The sequence below is a fragment of the Astyanax mexicanus genome, chromosome 1 (genome assembly GCF_023375975.1).
Source record: "Astyanax mexicanus isolate ESR-SI-001 chromosome 1, AstMex3_surface, whole genome shotgun sequence".
Taxonomy (NCBI): domain Eukaryota; kingdom Metazoa; phylum Chordata; class Actinopteri; order Characiformes; family Acestrorhamphidae; genus Astyanax; species Astyanax mexicanus.
This window is the reverse complement of record NC_064408.1, coordinates 10,881,925-10,899,597: the sequence shown is the minus strand read 5'-3', so window position 1 is coordinate 10,899,597 and position 17,673 is coordinate 10,881,925. Positions and strand designations below refer to the sequence as shown.

The following is a 17,673-nucleotide window of genomic DNA, read 5'->3' as shown; positions in this document are numbered from 1 at the left end:
CATAATTCAGCTCAGATATAAAACTTGATTGGTCAAAACTACATAAAACTTCAACTAAATTAAATCTACTGTAACTAGACCTCAGCTTTGAAATTTAAAGATAATAAATTAAATTTCAGTCTTTTTCTTTTTTCATTTGTTTATAGATATCAGTGCTATAAGCAGACAGGCGCTGGAGGAGTTGGCATGGAGTGACCTTTAAGTGATGTGTGCGGGATAACGGGGAGGGATTGTGATTTTGTACATGTGCAGCATCCCAAACAGACAGTCCGATCCGCTGTGAGCATGTAGTGATGCACAGCACACGCAAGAGGCTGGAGTGCAGCCAGCAGTCCCTTACCGACAGCAGTATCAGATCAGATATCACCAGTATCATCATACAGTACATCAGCAGATCCGAGGAAACGTCTCTGAATACAGCTAAATAAAAGGCTCAGTCTCGATGGACGCAGGAATTCCATCTGTTTCAAGTCAAATTTCCCTTTTTTTTCGTGGCATCACCCCGAGCGTGGGGGCGTGATGCAGTTCCCTTCATGTCCAGTGGGCAGAGTCTTTCCCTTCACGCTACAGGAGGGGGATCCCAGTGTGTACGAACTAAAGTACAAGAGTTTTTTCGTTTGTTTTCACATTATCTTACATAGCGAGAGGAGGCCAGTGACGGTACAGTCCTTCATTTGTTTTTTTAAGCTTGAGAAAGGTCCATTCATTGTCCTTTTATAGTCCATTTATTGTCCAATACATTGTCCATTCATAGTCAATGGTACTGAAGTAGGAGAAGGTGCCAGGCTGGGTTTAATATCTTGCTGAAGCGGGTCATCTCAATCCATAGATCATCTCACATTAGCCCTGGATCCTGTATTTTTAACTTTTTTAAACATTTTTAACGTATCCTGCAGCAATTCAGCCAGCCATGCCATGCGGCAGCCAAACGTGAGTGTAGGAGAAGACAACTTAGGTGATGGAGGGATGTAGAAGGTGAGGAAGTGTTAAAATACTGTAAAGAAGACCAAATCCTGGACTTAAACTGAGATTTATTGGCTGTTTTTATCCCAGACATGGATTAATTAATCTTAGCTCTGGAATACAAAGCATTCTGAATGCAGATTCACCATTAAAAGAAAACCCGTAGTCCAGGACTTAATAGTCCAGGCTTAATCCCTTTCTAGGAATCCAAACCTAAGACCTTAGACTAGGTTTTCCTTTAAAATGAAAAAAAAAAAATCTCCATTGAAAATGCTGTGCAGTCCAAGACTAAGCTTAATCTTAAACCACGTCTAGTATCAAAAGATCTGGGCGTCCAATCAGCTCAATCTTCTACTATAAGTAGTAGTACTTGAAGTTCTGACCTATCCCTTTTTTGCTGTATGTAATTTCCCAACATGACCACTATACCAGACACACTGTACCAGACATACACTAAACAGCCATGCCTCCATTTGTTTAAATATATTTTTAGCACCAAACTAGGTTTAGTGGGCCCCATAATCATGATCATAATCAATGATTATAAGGTCTCACTGTATGGATGTGTCAAGATCTGTGAATTTTAACAGTAAACCACTGTCTGCTGGAAACTGGCTTTATAAAGATAACTAGGGTCTAGAAAGCCCTTGCAAACGTCTTGGATTAAATAAGTAATTCGCCCCCAAACTAGCTAATGACAAGGTGGCGTATTGGCAATGCTTGCAATGCTTGCGTCTTATGGTGCAGTATAAATGCTCATTGGTTCAGCCAGTAAAGCTGAAAAGCTTAGAACTAACGACAAGCTCTAGGGTATGGTATTATTTTGCTCCTAAACTTAAAAATTATTTTTAAAAGATGCTACAAAGTCTTTTTTTCCTATTTTTTCTCTCAATTTAGCTAGGCCAATTGTCCCACCCATTACTGGTGATGCCACAACACAAGGAAGGTGAAGACTAGCACATGCCTCCTCCGATACATGTGAAGTTGTACATTGCAGTATTGTCAAGTAGCATCACAGCGCACTCGGAGGAAAGCGCAGCAACACAGTTCTGGTACATCAGCTCACAGAGCAGTCACCCTAGGAGTGATGAGAGGATTAAGAGCGCCATCTACCCACCCAGAGAGAGCAAGATCAATTGTGCTCTCTCAGGGCTCCGGCAGCTAATGGCAAGCTGCATGACCTGGATTTGGACCAGCAATCTCCCGATCATAGTGGCAGCGCTTTAGACCACTCGGAGCCCAACAAAGGCTTTTTTTTGACCAATTTCATAGAAGAACCACTTTTTTAAACCCTTTTTTAAAAGGCTCTTCTTAAACACAGTTTAAGTTTTTTTTTAGAAAAATGGTTCCATGTGGAATTTGTGAGCTTTGTTCAGCAGATCCTTTGTTGCATCTTTTTGTTTAAGAGTAAAAGGGTGTAATAAAGCTTCCCTGGAAGTTACAAAAGGCTTGATTTGATTATAAGCTTATATTGATAATATTGTTTTGCCTCCTTATTTACTGTAAGCCTACTAGCCTTTATGAGTATATGATACTGTATCATGTACATAGCATGTACATAGCATACCTATCATCTACACCATGTTATCAGCCATAACATTAACACAATTAAAAGACTGATGAGGTGAAAATATCATATTTGTGCAATACTGAATTGAAAAACAGGCATTGGTCAAGTTGATGTGTTTGTTAAAAGCATAAAGCCTTGTACTGTAGGCCAAAACTGTGATGGTTGGATGACATGGTCAGAACGTCTCCAAAATATCAGCCAATTGTTATAGGGTGTCCCCATGATGCATTGGATTGGATCTACCTAAATTTATATAAGTATGGCCAAACAGTACCTACTGGTGCCTAAGGCTCTTTGAGGAGATCCTTGGAAAGGACGACTTACAGGACTTTATATACAGTATCCATACAGTACACCATAGGGCATGTTCAGAGGTTGTATGAAGTCCTAATGAATTCCTAAAGGAGGCCTATTCAATATTAGGCAGGTGGTGTTAATGTTATGGCTGACCAGTGTAGGTACATACAGTACGTATGCTCCTAAACCTACAAATTGCTACGGTTTTTGTGTTTTAGCAGGACTTGCCATTGTAAAAATTGAGGAGTAAAATTTACTTAAAAAAAGTTTCGCAACTTTCCGCATTGCAGATAAATTTAAGTAACTTCAACTCGGTTTCAGTCAATCCTTTCTTTTAGTAACCTTTACTTAATTTCTACATACAAAATTACCTAATTACAATTAATTAATTTATACAATATTACTTAAATAGTTTATGATACATACTATATTATAATTCCTGAAATTTAAATATCTTTAGTTAAAACACACATATTACACTGTCTCAACACATGGATGGCATGTAATACATTCTTTTTAGTTTACTAAAATGCCATCCATGTGTTGAGACAGTGAGACTTGGTCTGTTTTACAAATAAATCTGAGAGACTTTGTTAATATTTGAATGTTTGTTTCAACTAAAAATATTTAAATTTCAGGAATTATAATATATTAAATATCATAAATTATTTGAGTTATATTGTATAAATTAAGTAATTGTAATTAGGTAATATTTTACTAAAATTAGGTAAAGTTTACTAAAAGAAAGGATTGACTGAAGTTCAGTTCACTTATTTACTCTATGTAACATTTAAGTCTTGAAACTGAGTTGAATTTACTTAAATTTATCTGAAATTAAATTTATTAAAAAAAAAAAGCAAATGCAGAAAAGTTGCAAAACTTTTTTTAAGTAAATCTTACTTATTATCTTTCTTGTCGAGTCGTTAGGGTAGCTAGAATTTAGCATTTAACCAAAACCAAAACCACTTTCTCAATGGTCTTTATGGTTTTGAGTTTATGTCTGCTATGGTTAGCCAAGCTTGCTAACTAACGTTTGTGTCTTTTCTCTCAGTGGTCTTGCAGGTTTGGTTGGTTGGGTTGGTTTGATTGATTGGTTTTTGGGTTGGTTTGCAAGCAGGAAGTCCTAACATCAGGATCTCACTCGTCCAGCTGTTACGGGCAGCAGGAATTTACGACGTATATGTCGTTTGGATCTTTCAGCTTTTGAGTTTTGAGTCTTTCAGATGGCTCTGGATGACTAGCTGAGCTAGCAGGGCTTGCTGTCTCACGAGCGTCGCTCCTCGATGGTCTCCAGGAGTCAGAGTTCGGCCTCTGGGTCTTGCAGGTTGGTTTTTGGGTTGCTTTGCTAGCAGGACTCGCTCACGTTTGTACTGATCTTCCTTCGCGGGTCTCTGGGAAGGGGGGGGGGGGGGGGTCTTGCAGGCTGGTTCTGCTAGCAGGGCTTGTTGACGTTGCACAGCAGCTCGGTGACTTTGATGAGGCGGGCCACGGTGGTCTGCGACTCCTCCTGCAGCCGCTGGTTGTTCTGCCTCAGACTCTGCACCTCCGCCTGGAGCACCGCCTTGTCCTCTTTCTCCTGCCGAGGGAGTGGCACACACAACACAACTGACCATCAGAGCGCCCCCTCGGGGCACGGGGTGGGATCGCTGGGGTAGGCGAAGAACGCTAGGGGCTAGATAGTTAGGGAGTAGGGTTAGAATAGGACAAGGCCACATTTTAAAAAAGATAACAGAACATTTATCAATTAGTTAAGGAAGGCTGGCCCAAATAGTTTATTGAAATACTCGAGTACTTGTTGTCTATGTTGGTACTGGTTTTGACATATTCAATATAATCCCTTTTCTCAAGCAATGATTAAAATAAAAAGCACCATTCATTTGTGTGGCTTCAATTTTGATTAAATATGGTGAATATTTATTAAAAAAAAAAGGACCATTCATTTGTGTGGCTTTACTTTTAATTGAATATAGATTGTATATAGTGAATATTTATATAAATAAAAAGCACCACTCATTTGTGTGGCTTTAATTTTGATTAAATATAGATTAAATATAGTGAATATTTATATAAATAAAAAGCACCACTCATTTTTGTGGCTTTAATTTTGATTAAATATAGATTAAATATAGTGAATATTTGTATTAAAAACAAAAAGCACCATTCATTTGTGTGGCTTTAATTTTGATTAAATTTAGATTGAATATAGTGAATATTTACATAAAAAAAACATTAATTTGTGTGGCTTTACTTTTGATTAAATATCGTGAATATTTATAATAAAACAAAAAGCACCATTAATTTGTGTGGCTTTACTTTTAATTGAATTTAGATTGAATATAGTGAATATTTATATAAAAACAAAAAGCACCATTTTTTATTTGGCTTTAATTTTGATTGATTATGGTGAATATTTATATAAAAACTAAAAGCACCATTCATTTGTGTGGCTGTAGTTTTGATTGAATATGATGAATAATCTGGTAAATATTCTGTGTGCTAAGTGTGTGCTTGTTCATCAATGATGAACAATCAATGCTTGTTATAAATTCCTATTAGACAAGATGGTTATAAGTTGGAATATTGGTATAAATTTAGTAAAAAATCACTAAAATAACTCACACTGTCATCTAACACTTAGAGTATTAGGTTGCAATTCTGGAAAATAAACATATCTGTTCAGTAAACTAGCAAAGCTATAAACTATAACTATAATAAATGAGCAGATATGAAGATATGCAGTAATGCAGGTAAAGTAGGTTTGATGTTCATTTTATAATGTTTTATAAAGTAACTGAACTGTGCATATAATAGTAAAAGAAGTAGATAAAATCTAGCTTTTAAAGAACATTAAAGGATACTTCAGAAAACAACTAAAATATGAGTAAAAATTAAGTTTAAATTGAAAGTTACTACAGAAAAAAAGTAGATCAACTATACCTATGAAATAGCTAAATTTTTAAATTACATCACTAACTATAGATATAAATAAATACATCTCTCTCTTATTATCTCATTCAGTATCTTATTAAGATGAGTTTATAAAAGTACAGCTCTGGAAAAAACATTAAGAGACCACTTAAGTTTCTAAATCAGTTTCTCTGATTTTGCTATTTATAGGTATATGTTATATGTATATAAAATGAACATTGTTGTTTTATTCTATAAACTACAGACATACAAACATTTCTCCCAAATTCCAAATAAAAATATTGTAATTTAGAGCATCACATGCATCACATGCATCTTGGCATGTTCTCCTCCACCAGTCTTACACACTGCTTTTGGATACCTTTATGCCACTTTATGATTATGTTACAGAGGTTTTCAATTTTGTAAAATCAAAGAAACCCATCATTTATAAGTGGTCTCTTATTTTTTTCCAAAGCTGTATATATATTAGGAAGTAATATTGGAAATACAGAGAGTTGGAAACAAATATGAGTATTCCAAGCTTGTTAAATGCTATTTGGGCCAGCCATGTCACATATTTAATCAATACTGTTACATCAAAATACAGTGCCCTCCATAATTATTGGCACCCCTGGTTAAGATGTGTTCTTTAGCTTCTCATAAATTGAGTTTTGTTCAAAATAATATAGGACCACGATGGAAAAAAAGAGTAAAATACAACCTTTAACTCAAGTGAATTTATTCAGTAGGAAAAAAATCCCACATTAAGAAATAATTATTTAACATCAAATCATGTGTGCCACAATTATTAGCACCCCTGATGTTAATACTTTGTACAACCCCCTTTTGCCAACAAAACAGCACCTAATCTTCTCCTGTAATGTTTCACAAGATGGGAGAATACAGAAAGAGGGATCTTTGACCATTCCTCTTTGCACATTCTCTCTAAATCATCCAACGACCTGGGTCCTCTCCTCTGCACTCTCCTCTTCAGCTCACCCCACAGGTTTTCAATGGGGTTGAGGTCTGGGGACTGAGATGGCCATGGGAGGAGCTTGATTCTGTGTGCGGTGAACCATTTCTGTGTAGATTTGGCCACATGTTTAGGGTCATTATCTTGCTGAAAGACCCAGTGACGACCCATCTTCAGCTTTCGGGCAGAAGCCACCAGATTTTGTTTTAAAATGTCCTGGTATTTTAGAGCATTCATGATGCCATGCACCCTAACAAGGTTCCCAGGGCCTTTAGAAGAGAAACAGGCCCACAGCATCACTGATCCCCCGCCGTATTTCACAGTGGGCATGAGGTGCTTTTCTGCATACTCAGCTCTTGTGTTACGCCAGACCCACTTAGAGCATTTGTTGCCAAAAAGCTCTATCTTTGTTTCATCTGACCAAAGCACACGGTCCCAGTTGAAGTCATAGTACCGCTTAGCAAACTCCAAACGTTTGCGTTTATGATTGTGAGTGAGAAATGCTTTCTTCCGTGCATGCCTCCCAAACAGCTTGTTGGCATGTAGATAGCGCCTGATGGTTGTTTTGGAGACTTTGTGACCCCAAGAAGCTACCATTTATTGCAATTCTGTAACAGTGAGCTTTGGAGAACTTTTTATTTCTCTTATCATCCTCCTCACTGTGCGTGGTGGCAAAATAAACTTGCGTCCTCGTCCAGGCTTGTTTACCACTGTTGCAGTTGTTTTAAACTTCTTAATAATTCCTCTGACAGTAGATATGGACAGGTGTAGGCGAGTAGCGATTTTCTTGTAGCCATTGCCTGACTTGTGAAGGTCAACACCCATCTGCCTCACTTGAATGGTATGTTCCTTTGTCTTTCCCATGTTGAAGATAAATGGCCTCTGTGTCACGTCATATTTATACCCCAGGGAAACAGGAAGTTGTGAATTACTAATTAAATGTTCCTACATACTCTGATCAACTTCGTAAACTACTGTAGAAGTGACAGAAATACTTTTATTAAATTTATTTCCTAAGAATTGTTAGGGGTGCCAATAATTGTGGAACAGGTGATTTTATGAAGAATAATTATTTCTTAGTCAGGGATTTTATTTCCCCCTTAAAATTTACTTGAGTTAAAGGTTGGACTTTACTTTTTTCCCCATCGTGGTCCTATATTATTTTGAACAAAACTCAATTTATGAGAAGCTAAAGAACACATCTTAACCAGGGGTGCCAATAATTATGGAGGGCACTGTAAATGCTATGTATGGTTTAATTGATTCATAAGTGAAAACAGCAAACATTTAAATTCAAAATCCTCAAAACTTCAGCCTGAAGTTTATATGAGCATAGACGAAACCAACACACCAAAAAAACGTATAGTTTATGGTTCCCAGAAAACACACTCACTGTTAGACAGTACATGTTTAACACAGACAGACTCACACGCACAAATTACATGTTAGAGATGGACAGAAAACTTAACCATGGTTGACTCTCCAGCTGTTAGTCTGCATAGACTTTAATAAATAATTTAAAAAATCAGAGAAAATATTGGTACGTAATGTAAGTCTTTCTTCATTTTACTTTGAATTGTATTTGATTGCAGACAGTATGAAGCTAAAATCTTTCGTGTTTTATTTCATCAAGTTCATATAAATTATTAATATACATTCAATCCTGCATTTCAGGCCTGCAACACATTTACCACTTTGTAATGCTGCCATTTCCTCTTGTAACACTTAAAGCACATTTTGACAAAGAGAATTAAACAAAAAAGGAAAAGATTGGGCCCTATTTCAGCGATCTATAGTGCATTGATCAATTTCTGATCGCACAGCTAGATTTAGGGAGTGTCAATGTGTCTTTGATATCATTAAGGTGCAAAAAATATGCCTTGCGCAGCTTAAAACACGCAAAATGCATGTACTAATTCTCTTAATATTAATTATAAATGTATTTTGGCTGTAATGTGAAATAAACCAATCAGTGTGTCACTTTCCATTCCCTTTAAGAGGCAGGAGAGCTCTGACTTTGGCGCCTTTGTGTCTTAATAGTGCGGTGCTTTTGTGCATCTCAGCAGAGACAGATACTGAGCTGCTCGTTCACACTGTGAAGATACACCACCAGCTCATTTAAGAGAACAGTAATGTTATTTTATTCTTTATTCTGTTTATTGTGTTTGTGTGTGTTTAACGAGCTGGGGTGTACAAGTGCTGGGAGCACCTATAGGAATGGACAATGATATTGACTGTTGTCAGGGTTTTAATTAGTCAGTGGAGCTCCTGTGTTCTCCAGCACCAAGATAGAAACACGCCAGAAAATTGGGCTGAACACACCTCTCTTCCAGACCACCACGCTGATCAGTGTAGATATATTCCTAAACTCCGACGCTATTTTTATTTTAGCACTGGTGCAAGGCGTGCAAAAATAGTCTGGTTGATCTCTCTCTATCTCTGGTTGATAGTGTCTGCAATTAAATACAAGTTTTGATCTGAAAGTTGTAGATTTTATGTGAAATTGTTTCTTTAAGCCTCATTCTTCACTTACTGAAGGTTTAAAATGGGAAACCAGGATAAAAAATAGTTCTTATTTTTTTCCCCTGATATTTTCTAATCCCATGGTTCTCCTGTTTTTCTTACCATCTTTAACAGAAGGCGCTCAATATTTCATGCCCTTAACATCGTGCCTGAGATCAGTATCAGTGTTTTATCAGTAGCAGTCTTAAGCCAGGACTTTATTATAGAGCCTGAAGCAGGAGGGTCGTCCGTAAATCAGCTGCTAAGGGCAGGAAATATCCGACGCTGGTGGGAAGGAGCAGGCGGACGAGACGTGGAAATGACAAAACAGAGCTACGAGCTGAAGCGGGGGAAAGAGTCGGACGGCGCGCTGCAATTTGCATGAGCTTTTACTAAACTCTTTTCCGCGACGCCAGTAGCTCTGCTGTCAGGGAAATGAAGAGCTTATTCCTCAGTTAGTTATGATTAATAGATGAGGCCAGATAAGGGTAGCTTGTCACAAAGCGCACTAAGTGCAACAACATCAGGCATACATAAACAGCTTATGACAGCTACATTAAGCATTTATGAGGCGCCATATCTGAAATAAGATGGGATAAAAATAGACACTGCCTGGATTCTTAGCACCCTAGTTAGGATGAACTGTGACAGACGAGGCCTCTAGGAGCCCATCCCCACCGAAACCACAGCAATTTAATGCTTTAACAAACCAGAATAATGAAGTCTGTTCTGACTTCACAGTCTCTCTCTCTCTGTGTGTGTGTGTGTGGGTGTGTGTGTGTGTGTGTGTGTGTGTGTGTGTGGGTGTGCGATCTCTATGGACGCCTTTTTTTTTTAAAGCTGTCAGTATGTGTTTATGCACATATGCTCATATGTTGTCATACTTATCACGCTGTGTGGCTGCTTTACTTAGCATTATAATCAATCATAAGAAAACAGCCTCTAGTTCATTTATATATACATATAATATACAGCTCTGGAAAAGATTAAGAGAGCACTTAACTTTCTGAATCAGTTTCTCTGATTGTGCTATATATATATTTATGCTTGAGTAAAATGAACATTTTCGTTTTATTCTATAAACAACAGACAACATTTCTCCCAAATTCCAAATAAGAATATTGTAATTTAGAGCATTTATTTGCAAAAAAATTAGAAATGGCTGAAATAACAAAAAAGATGCAGAGCTTTCAGACCTCAAATAATGCAAAGAAAAACTTTATGCCTTTACTCCTGGTGCAGAAAATTAAGCAGTTCAGTTTGGTTTGATGGCTTGTGATCATCCATCTTCCTCTTGATTATATTCCAGAGGTTTTTAAATTGGTAAAATAAAAGAAAATCATCCTTTTTAGTGGTCTTTTGTTTTTTTTCAGAGCTGTATATATAAATGATGGTATAAATGCAAATAGCAGGCCAAATTTGATCATACTGTGAAAACAGAAACATTGCACTATATCAACAAAAGTAGTATTGGGACACCTGTTGGGCAGCATTTACTAGCAGTTAGCTGCTAATGCTAATGCTGCTGCACCTAGCCTTAGCTTATTTTAAAGAAACAGAAGCACTTTACTCACTAAAAAAAAAACAGTTTTCAGGAGAGAAATCTGTGTAGATTAATATACAGCGCTTGTTTGACTTTAAAAGAAAATGTTTTTTTAAGAATTACAGTTTTGTTTACTTAACTTAGCTTTATTTAGCCTAGTTAGTTAGCCCCCACCCCCACCCAGCGGCGAGACCTGCTGAATTAGAAGGAAATCATGGCGACACCCCTGTTCCTTACTAGTGTTGCATAATGCGCCTTATAATCTGGTGCGCCTTATACTTGTACTACTTTCAGTTCTGCTGAAGCACCAGTATGCACCAACTGGTCAGTGAGCAGAGCAGGCTTTACACGATTTACATGCATTCTTGGACAAGCTGAGAGATACAGAACTGGCATTTAAGTAGAATAGTATGGACCGAGGCTCATTTTTCTGCATGCTTACCTGTTTTAGTTGAGTTTTTTCTTTTACCTTTTTATTTATTTTGTTTATTTTGTCATTTTCTTGATCTAATTTTAGATTAACGTTATTTTATTCATTTTATTTTCTTTTGTTTTATTACTGTTTTTTGACCTTTTACCCTTTTATTTCATATTTTAACTTGTCTGCATATATCCTTTTATTCTAAATTATTTATTTTAGTCTTTTTAATTTTGTAATTGCTCGGCTGCATTGAAAATGAGGGATACCCTCCAAGTGGAAAAAAATAAAGGTTGATTGACTGGTTGGTTGATTGATTGATTGATTGAAAAGTTATATTTTGCATATATTGTCATGACAACCCTATCTCAGTATTCTCAACAGAGCAGCTTAGTTAATTCCCACTTTTTAATTTAATTGTACACTATATTTACCTGATGATACAGCTTATCTTGCAGCCCAACCAAAAATCTACAGGACCTCACAGAGTTAACCATGCTCTCTCTGACACTTTTTGATACAGCTATTAATATTTATTATTTATCATAGTAATTAATGATCTCTTGATGTGATATGTGCATATCTATCTTCACAGCTGCGTTTCTCTGATGATTGGTGATAATGCAGTAGTGGGTTAATGGTGAGTGTGACAGAGAGAGAGAGAGAGAGAGGGGTGGGGGGTAAGGGGAGGGGTAACAAAGGCACAGATAAAGAAAACAGGAGGAGATTTGCTTATGTGGGTAAAGGCACAGGATCGTGGTGTTAGCGCGGCGACCCTGGTCGGACCCTGCTGTCTCGCTGCTTTATGGAGGATGTCACACATTTTCAGCTGAGAGGACATCGTTAGAGAGTCCGTGGAGGTGCTACAGTCTATTCTGCAGGGTTAGATGTCCATCCTCATGTGTGAAAGTGTCCCTGGAGAAGCCTGGAATTACTCTGACCTTTAAGGTCAACTGAGTGTGCAGCATCTCGCCATCTAGTACATCTGAACTGTTTCTATTTTTTTCTTTTTTTATAATCCATGAAGCTCAAGACCTGGTCCTTTTTCGCTCTTTCTTTTCTATGGATCTTTTTTGAAGTACACTCATCGTCAAAAAAAGAAACTGAGATTTAAAATTGATCTTAAAAGTGGAAAGTATATAATGCTGTTTATCTATACTTTACTGGAGTAATTATTTTATTACCAGACAACTGTTTTTTTACTTCTACTTCATACATTTTCACACATTTATCCGAACTTTCTACTCCTTATATTTAAAAAAAAACTCGTTACACCTGTTTCATTCCAGCTCCTTTTCATTCCGGCTTCTCATCGTTCAATAAAACCCCTATCCAGATAAATCTCTCCATCCAGATAGATGTGTTTGGATGTAGAGAAGTCTCCCCCCCCCCCCCCCAAAGAACATAGCAGACGTATTAACATTTTAACATTAACATTTTAATAGAACATTATAGTCATTATGACTTTTAGAAAAATGTGTTTTTATGGGGGGTAGTGCACTAATTGGACTCTCTGGTTTGGCATAAGCTTTTGTTCTTAATAGCATTTTTTCCCCATTTTACATTACTATTACTTTTATACTTTAAGTAGTTTTAAATCCAGTACTTTTACACTTTTACTTGAAGAGTAAAAAGCTTGAATTGAAACCTCAACTACTACAGAAGTATTTTAAACCCTAGTATCTATACTTTTCGTCCAGAAGACCTAGTTTTAATGTGAATGAAGCTACATCTCTTTTATTATTACAGGCACTCTGAGAGTCCAAACTTTTCTGAACGAATACTCTGGTGCACTATTTCAGCATACTGCTACCCTTTTAAAAGCTGGTGTGGCGGTATGAGAGAAACGCATACTGGTTCTAGTTCCCCCCATGGTATACCAAATGAACTGGTATACCGCCCAGCACTATGTCAGACCTATTTATCTTTCTTAAACTCTTACTCATAATGTGTGGAATGCTATTGGTTACACTATGAACGCTCTATTTACCCTACTGTAAAATATGCAGGAACTGCATGAGAATATCAGAGCTGTATGGGATTAATGATCACAGGAGACCATTAGGAACCTCTACAACTCATCTACAGCAATGCTGAGACGTCTGGCATGTTGCGTTACACATGCATTGCACCAGTTTTATTTACTTCTGTATGTTAAGCTCAATAAACATGACTAAGAGCTGTTAATGTAATTTATTGTTTCCTTGTAACTTTTATCTTTATCCATCTAGCATTGCAATTGCCATCCAACACTTTCTTCTTGTTGTGTATGTATGCAACAATGTCTTTGACGATGAGTGTAACTGCTGTTTTACTACTCTTTTACCTTACTCTACCTTTTTCTTTGTTAGTTAGCAGAAAAAAGAGAAGATGCCAATCATTATCAGAGTTGTGGTTAATTCTCCATGGTCTCACTGCATGTTAGGACACCTCCCCGGTGTTGAAAATTGAAAATGTGTTATTTGGGTTTGGATTTTGAGTCGTTGTTTTAGTTCGGTTTTGGCGCAATGGAGGAAAAATCTCATGCTGTACTTGCCTCGACTGCCACTGGTCACTTAGTGTTGAGAGAGTGAGCATGGCTGCCCAATGTCCCTCCAGCCATCTTCTCATCTCCTCTGTTCGCCCTGTCCAATGACAAGACAGGTTTCTTTTGCTTGTCCCGCCCTACCTCTACAGTTAGTCCCTCTGGCTGATTGCCTCTGTGAAGTCAATCTCTGGGTTCTGGGGTGGTTGAGGGGTGGATGAGGGGTGGGAACGGGTCAGGGTTGGGCAGTTAGGTGAAGAAGGTGAAGGGGGGAGGAGGGGGGGATTGATTATATTGGGGGGAGGGTCGGGGGGAGGGGGTTCAGGAGCTCCGCTGGGACTCGCTAAAGGGAAGGGAAAAGTACCTTTTGGAGGTCATCCTGCAGTCGTTTTAGCATGGCCTCCAACTGGGACACCTTCTCCTCCAGGTGACTGGGAGAGTCACTGTGGGAAAGAGAGATAGAGACTGTTATACTGTACCGATTTTTAAAAACACAGTATCAATTTTTATCGCACTATGGCATGAATTATATAATTCAGTCCCAGTGGATATAAGAAATTTTGATTTTGATTTGACTTCTGATAACAAGCTGATAATTTAAATTTTAATATTTTTTTCAAGCAAAAAAGCACATAAAACATGGTCTCGTCCAAGACCATGATATGATAACCACTTCTTCATCTTGATTATTCTAACGACAGTGGTCTAAATGTACAAGGCAACGGATAAAAAGACATTTTTTTTAGATTTAAAACATGAAAGTAATAATATAATAGTAATAGTAATAATAATATAGTAAGACTTTAAACAGCCAAATATACTTCTTTACATATTCTTGCATATACACATATTTTTATTTATGACCCACATGTACACTGTACTGGATGGATGTATTCCATGTAATATTAAAATTGATGAATGGAGATCAGTCTCTAAACCCATACATCATTCAGTGCTCTTTTTCAAATTTGAGATGAGGGTGGAGTAAACCAAAATCAGGGGGTTTAGTGTCCCTTTAAACCTGCCCACTGGATGGCAGTGTTGTACTCTGTTGTTAGATACCACGGTTCAGATTTTAATACCACAATAGTGTGTTTTTTGTATTACGATAACTCTTATTATTTTCGACTGAAGTAAAGTCACATGTGTACTGGGAATACATCATAAAAAGCATTAGCACCCACAGTGGACAGTGCATTCAGTGGTACTGGTTGTGACTGGCAGCATCTGGCTGAAGTTGTCCATGTGAACAGACTGTACAAGAAATTACATCACATTCAAACCAGGGGACCCCACATTCATATCCCACAGGTCACTACAGCATTCTTTAGCTTGGCGAAAAAAACAATAGGTATTTCAGTGTTTCATTTCATTTGCCTCAAATCAGGGTGTCCCATGACTTTTGGGTGCCAGTGTAATTAAGAAATGACTTGTATTTGCCTAAACTATCAGTGTGTTATAGGTAACATCATCATGATAAATTAATTCAATTATTATTTTTTTTTTCCTATATCTCACCAGTAAGTAAAAATGCCACCTTGTGGCTGAAGAAAGCAATGCATGTCATAACCCTGATACTTGAGGTCCAATTTCTGTATATACCTTTTTATGTATGCACCTCCAGGAACTCCTTCCTTCAAGATGCTGAGAAAACTATTCCAGGTGACTCTCCCTCATGAAGACACTGAGATTAAAATCTGTAAAATGTGCAGATCTGTCCTCTAAGATGAATGTGATACTTATTTAGAAGAATCTAAAGTATAAAAAACATATTCTGCTTTGTTTTTAACACTTTTTATTTACAAAATATTCTGCATGTGTTCCAGTAGAGCTTTAATATAGTCTTTAATATTAAAAATACAATGTAAAAAATCATAAAAAGAAAGAAAACACATTGAATGAGAAGGTGTGTCCACATTTAGACGGGTGCTCTATATTGTTAAATTATTTTATTGTTTTATTAATCTTTATGTGTATTATCTGTGTGTATATGAGGTTTTAGAGAGGAGAAATAAAGAGAGACAGTGTTTGAGTGTAGTGAAGTGAGTCAGAGCACTGAGAGGGACAGGAGTACAGAAACAGCAGCAGCAGCATTATTATGACTAAGAGACACACACTGGAAACCCCTAATAAAATGACTGGCAAATGGGGTCATTTTCAAGGTCGACACAGACAAATTACACCCTGCTGACCATAATTTTAGGTTAGAGTGTGCGCTCTTCTCCCCGGCCTGCCTCTGAGCATCATGCATCATCCACCACTAAACAATCATACAGGCATCTGCACTTCAGCGGGAGAAAGTGCGTCCATTAACTCCATTAACTCCACTACAGCACTGTCCTCATAGTACAGTAACACTCTAAATATATACAGCTCTGGAAAACAATAAGAGATCACTTAAAAATGATGAGTTTCTTTGATTTTACCAAATTGAAAACCTCTGGAATATAATCAAGAGGAAGATGGATGATCACAAGCCATCAAACCAAACTGAACTGCTTGAATTTTTGCACCAGGAGTAAAGGCAAAAAGTTATCCAAAAGCAGTGTGTAAGACTGGTGGAGGAGAACATGCCAAGAAGCATGAAAACTGTGATTAAAAACCAGGGTTATTCCACCAAATATTGATTTCTGAACTCTTAAAACTTTATGAATATGAACTTGTTTTCTTTGCATTATTTGAGGTCTGGAAGCTCTGAATCTTTTTTGTTATTTCAGACATTTCTTATTTTCTGCAAATAAATGCTCTAAATTACCCTTTTTTTTATTTGTGAGAAATGTTGTCTGAAGTTTATTGAATAAAACAATAATGTTCATTTTACTCAAACATAAACCTATAAATAGCAAAATCAGAGAAACTGATTCAGAAACTGAAGTGCTCTCTTATTTTTTTCCCCAGAGCTGTATAAGAATATTATGTAAAAGCTTTTCTCTCTCAAATAAGAGTTTTTACTGTTAAAACTCCATATTGTATCAGAAGGGTTTTAAAAAATAAAAAACAAAACAGGCATTTCCCATCCTGCAAAAAGTAGTTGAGATCTTGTTAGCTAGTCTTAAGAACAGTGCATGTGTTTAACTGAACCAGCTGTAGATATGATGAGAATTACTGTATAAATAATACTAGACTTTATGAGCAAGACTTTAGAGATGTTTTCATAAACACAGAAATATACTACTGCATCTCAAAAAAATAGAATATCATTGAAAACTTACTTTATTTCAGTAATTCAGTTCAAAATGTGAATCTCATATATTATATAGATGTATTACACACAGAGTGATCTATTTTAAGTGTTTATTTCTTTTATTGTTGATGATTATGGCTTACAGCCAAAGAAAACCCAAAAATCAGTGTCTCTGAAAATTTTAAAATTATATAAGACCAATTGGCACTTTTGGCAGTGTGGGCAGTGTGCCAAATCCTGCTGGAAAATGAAATGAAATCCGCATCTCCATAAAAGTTGTCAGTAGCAGAGGGAAGCATGAAGTGCTGTAAGATTTTCTGGGAAAACTGCACTGACTTTAGACTTGATATAAAACAGTGGATCAACACCAGCAGATTATTGCTGTCTTGCATTTTGTGCTATGCTTTTTTGTTTTATGGCTTCGACATGAACAAGTGGGGCTAAACTGCGGTGTAGATGAAATTTCTCAGTAAAAAAAAGTAATAGAAACTCTCATGCATACACTTTTTGCATACTGATTTCTGATTTTGTTTATTTAATTAAGAAATTACACATAGTGTGACAGTGAGATGCTGTGATGTTGATGTTGTAATAACTAATAAAAAACATATTTTATGCTTATTGGCTGTTAAATCCATGATCTAGTACATACATTTATGGTTTTCCTGTAGTCTAGTAAAAAAATGGCAATCTGTAATAGGCAATTTTGGACACACCTTAATTCATTTTTTTTGTTTAAATTTTTTAATGTTCTGCATTGTAGAATAATACTAAATTTAATCTAATACT

The 17,673-nt window shown here is 36.7% G+C and overlaps 1 protein-coding gene across 5 annotated transcripts in view; it reads right to left on the bottom strand.

Annotated features, from left to right (window-relative positions):
• Positions 1-3,734: 3,734 nt before the first annotated feature.
• Positions 3,735-17,673, bottom strand: part of zmp:0000001168 (signal-induced proliferation-associated protein 1) — a 131,912-nt gene continuing 117,973 nt past the window's right edge. For 3 of the 5 annotated variants that reach the window (XM_022665781.2, XM_022665782.2, XM_022665783.2), the window contains exons 15-16: positions 14,065-14,143; positions 3,735-4,406 (exon numbers count right to left, since the gene is read on the bottom strand). In XM_022665781.2, coding sequence (XP_022521502.2) covers positions 4,263-4,406; positions 14,065-14,143 — 223 coding nt within the window. In that variant the 3' untranslated portion in view covers positions 3,735-4,262. Of the gene's footprint in view, positions 4,503-12,588; positions 13,801-14,064; positions 14,144-17,673 lie in introns of those variants that run through there. The other 2 variants (XM_022665785.2, XM_049466808.1) reach the window with 2 other exon arrangements.